The sequence below is a fragment of the Anticarsia gemmatalis genome, chromosome W, assembly GCF_050436995.1.
Source record: "Anticarsia gemmatalis isolate Benzon Research Colony breed Stoneville strain chromosome W, ilAntGemm2 primary, whole genome shotgun sequence".
In the NCBI taxonomy this organism is placed as follows: Eukaryota; Metazoa; Arthropoda; class Insecta; order Lepidoptera; family Erebidae; genus Anticarsia; species Anticarsia gemmatalis.
Genome location: NC_134775.1, coordinates 9,924,030 through 9,927,965, shown reverse-complemented (window position 1 = coordinate 9,927,965; position 3,936 = coordinate 9,924,030). Strand labels below are relative to the sequence as shown.

At 47.7% G+C, this 3,936-nt stretch overlaps 1 protein-coding gene across 1 annotated transcript; it reads left to right on the top strand.

Moving 5' to 3' along the window:
• Positions 1-245: 245 nt before the first annotated feature.
• On the top strand, positions 246-1,022 carry LOC142985937 (uncharacterized). Its single transcript, XM_076134179.1, has one exon. It carries the CDS (start codon positions 246-248, stop codon positions 1,020-1,022), a length of 777 nt encoding a protein of 258 aa, XP_075990294.1.
• The last annotated feature ends 2,914 nt before the right edge of the window (positions 1,023-3,936 follow it).

The window sequence follows — 3,936 nt, the reverse complement described above, 5'->3', positions numbered from 1 at the left end:
CGTAGGCATGCGCGGAGATACATCGCGTTGTTCACTATACATTGAACGCTCAAAAATAACTAACTCTGGAACCAATCATTTCCGAGAAAAATGGTTGAAGTAAATTTCGCGCATTTAGTGTCACAAAATTAACACTGAAGTTTCCGGTTAACCGTCGTTTACACCCTGTATAAGTGTGGAGGAACATGAGTGATAGCAGTGATTCGGTACATACCGGTGAATCCCAACACAGTAGTCATGTGACTATGCGGCCGATCAAGAAGACGCGTCCATCTCCTATGAAAAGTGATGTCGCGGTACTTCCAACATCGGATATACGGCGGTTTCGGATAAAAGTGCCACCATTTTCTCCAGAGGAACCGGAACTATGGTTCGCACTATTCGAGGGCCAGTTAGAGACATACGGCATTAAAGATGACTCAGCGAAATTCAACCAGGTCCTCAACAACCTTGATATAGTGCACGCAAAAGCTGTCAAGGACCTCATCGTCTCTCCCCCTGCGCGGCACAAATATGTAAAAATAAAGGCGGAACTCGTACGCAGACTTTCGGCCTCCCACGAGAAGAAAGTGGGGCAACTCCTAACCCACGAGGAGCTCGGAGACCGGAAGCCATCACAGTTCCTGCGCCATTTGCAGGATTTGGCTGGACCGTCTGTCCCGGCAGACTTTGTGAAGACGATCTGGAGCCAGCGCCTACCCAGCAACATCCAGACGCTAGTTGCCTCACAGCCAACACTTTCATTGGAGCAATTGGCTGATCTGGCTGACCATGTGCATGACATCGTTACGCCGTGCAACGTGGCAGCAATGTCGACGAGTGGCAACAGCAACATCAGCTCTGAAATAGCTGCATTGAGGAAGACAGTGGAACGCCTGGCTCTCAAGGTCGACGAGCAACGAGCACATTCACCACATCGTGCATCATCCCGCAGTAGGTCGAGGCGACAACCGCACGGTTCTGCACGTCACCAGTCTGCTTACCGCACGAGGTCAAGATCGGCTTCAGAGCATAAAAAGTAAATGGGTAAACAAATGGGGTCTCAACCCAAACATAACACTCTGGCTATACACATCAGTTATCAGACCTTCTATCACCTACGGATCAGTTGTATGGTGGCCCAGAACACAACTGACAACGGTAAAAACAAAACTCCAGAGCACACAACGCTTAGCATGTGTAGCCACCACTGGATGCATGAAAACCACTCCATCAAATGCACTTGAGTATCTCCTGAACCTTAGGCCCTTAGATTTGGTCATACAGGAGGAGGCACAGGTGGCTGCCTTAAGACTAAGAGCAAACGGGCTATGGCAGCAGAACCCAGAAACAACACACACCAAAATTCTGCAAGGTATCCTGAAGGAAATACCACTTCTCGATGCACCTACAGATAGAACGCCGTGTCACCACGTTTTCGACCGAAGATACAATATCCAACTCAAAGAGGAATCTAAAGATGACTCTGGCATCAACGAAGTTAGGATATACACTGACGGATCCAAAACCGCACTTGGTACAGGAGCCGGCGTCTTCTCTAACGATCTAAATATCAAAATATCAGCCACCCTAGATAAACTAAATACAATCTTCCAAGCAGAATGTATAGGAATCACTAAGGCAGCACAAGCAGTCGCAGCCAGAGATGTCAGAGATCTTAAAATAAAAATTGTCTCGGACAGTGCATCCATGCTACAAGCCTTGCAAAACAACGTCATAACATCTGCCCTTGTTCTGGAATGCCACAACGCGCTTCAAGCTATTGCATGTACAAACACGGTTACCCTGCAATGGATCAAAGGGCACAGCAACTCAATGGGAAACGATGCAGCTGATGAACTAGCTAAAAGGGGATCAAAGGGAACAGTATTTGGACCGGAACCACTACTGCCAATCCCCCAAGCACAAATTAAATCTTGGCTGAACAGAAACACCGAAGTGAAACACCTAAAAGAATGGAACAACAGCAAAGGTTGCAGGCAAACTAAGGCTGCAGTTCCGGTGGCACCTAAAAATCTTGCCCGCAACCTTATCAGTCTAAAAAGGGACAAAATACGCAAGGTAATAGGAATCCTAACCGGCCATTGTCCCCTAAACAAACATCTATGTACAATAGGTGTGACGGACAGCCCTCTGTGCAGAGGATGCATGGAGGCAGAGGAAACACCACAACATGTACTTGTGGAATGCAACAGCGTGGCGGATCAACGAGCGCGAACTAAAATATTGCCAACAACACTCCAGGAAGCCTGCAGCAACTTGAAAAAGCTACTGAAGTTCTGGGAGGAACTAGGATGGCTGGAGTGAGGGTGAATCAAACGTAACAATGTAAGAGGGTAGATTTTTTTGTTTTTTTTTTTTTTTTTTTTTTTTTTCTTTTTTTTTTTTTAAAAAAGATAACTCCCGCACTAAGAATTGCTCTTGTGTCGCGGGGACTTTTACAAACATACAAACAACGGACACAAAGCACAACCAGACCCGAAACAATTAATTGTGGATCGCACAAATAATTGTCCCGTGTGGGAATCGAACCCACGACCTCCCGTTGCAGTGGTATCGGCGTGGTGACCTAAACCACTGCGCCACGGAGCAAAGGCCCAACTAGGAGGCTAAGTGCGGAAAAAGCCCAGGCAACCTAACCTAACCTAAGGCGTTTATTGCGGATGTCCACAGTAAGATTGAAATGAGATAAAAAATCAACGCCAATAATCGCCTTAGACGTCTGCCACAATAAATTGCCAGGTGAAATCGCGACGCAAACCTAGGTTTAAGTTTAAGTGTATAAAACCGTATGTATTAATTGTCGACCCGTTTGCTGCAGTTAACTCAAAATCCGTTTTATGCCGATGATCATATAATGCAGATTTTGGATAAACACATATATCGCTACCCGTATCAATTAAAAAATTTAGTTGCGTACGTTTGTCGGTAACGAATAAGCGACCCACTTCTGGACAGCCGTCGGCCGCCATTACCGACTGCTCGCGTCGTTTCCCGAAAAGTCACACGGTTTTAAACACTTCCTGGCCCTATTACCGAACCTGTAATGGTACCAACACAGTGGGTACTTCTTATGCTCTGAAGCCGATCTTGACCTCGTGCGGTAAGCAGACTGGTGACGTGCAGAACCGTGCGGTTGTCGCCTCGACCTACTGCGGGATGATGCACGATGTGGTGAATGTGCTCGTTGCTCGTCGACCTTGAGAGCCAGGCGTTCCACTGTCTTCCTCAATGCAGCTATTTCAGAGCTGATGTTGCTGTTGCCACTCGTCGACATTGCTGCCACGTTGCACGGCGTAACGATGTCATGCACATGGTCAGCCAGATCAGCCAATTGCTCCAATGAAAGTGTTGGCTGTGAGGCAACTAGCGTCTGGATGTTGCTGGGTAGGCGCTGGCTCCAGATCGTCTTCACAAAGTCTGCCGGGACAGACGGTCCAGCCAAATCCTGCAAATGGCGCAGGAACTGTGATGGCTTCCGGTCTCCGAGCTCCTCGTGGGTTAGGAGTTGCCCCACTTTCTTCTCGTGGGAGGCCGAAAGTCTGCGTACGAGTTCCGCCTTTATTTTTACATATTTGTGCCGCGCAGGGGGAGAGACGATGAGGTCCTTGACAGCTTTTGCGTGCACTATATCAAGGTTGTTGAGGACCTGGTTGAATTTCGCTGAGTCATCTTTAATGCCGTATGTCTCTAACTGGCCCTCGAATAGTGCGAACCATAGTTCCGGTTCCTCTGGAGAAAATGGTGGCACTTTTATCCGAAACCGCCGTATATCCGATGTTGGAAGTACCGCGACATCACTTTTCATAGGAGATGGACGCGTCTTCTTGATCGGCCGCATAGTCACATGACTACTGTGTTGGGATTCACCGGTATGTACCGAATCACTGCTATCACTCATGTTCCTCCACACTTATACAGGGTGTAAACGACGGT

What these genes read in the sequence shown, in the direction of transcription:
- LOC142985937 (XM_076134179.1), top strand. Translation starts at nt 246, where the DNA reads ATGCGGCCGATCAAGAAGACGCGTCCATCTCCTATGAAAAGTGATGTC.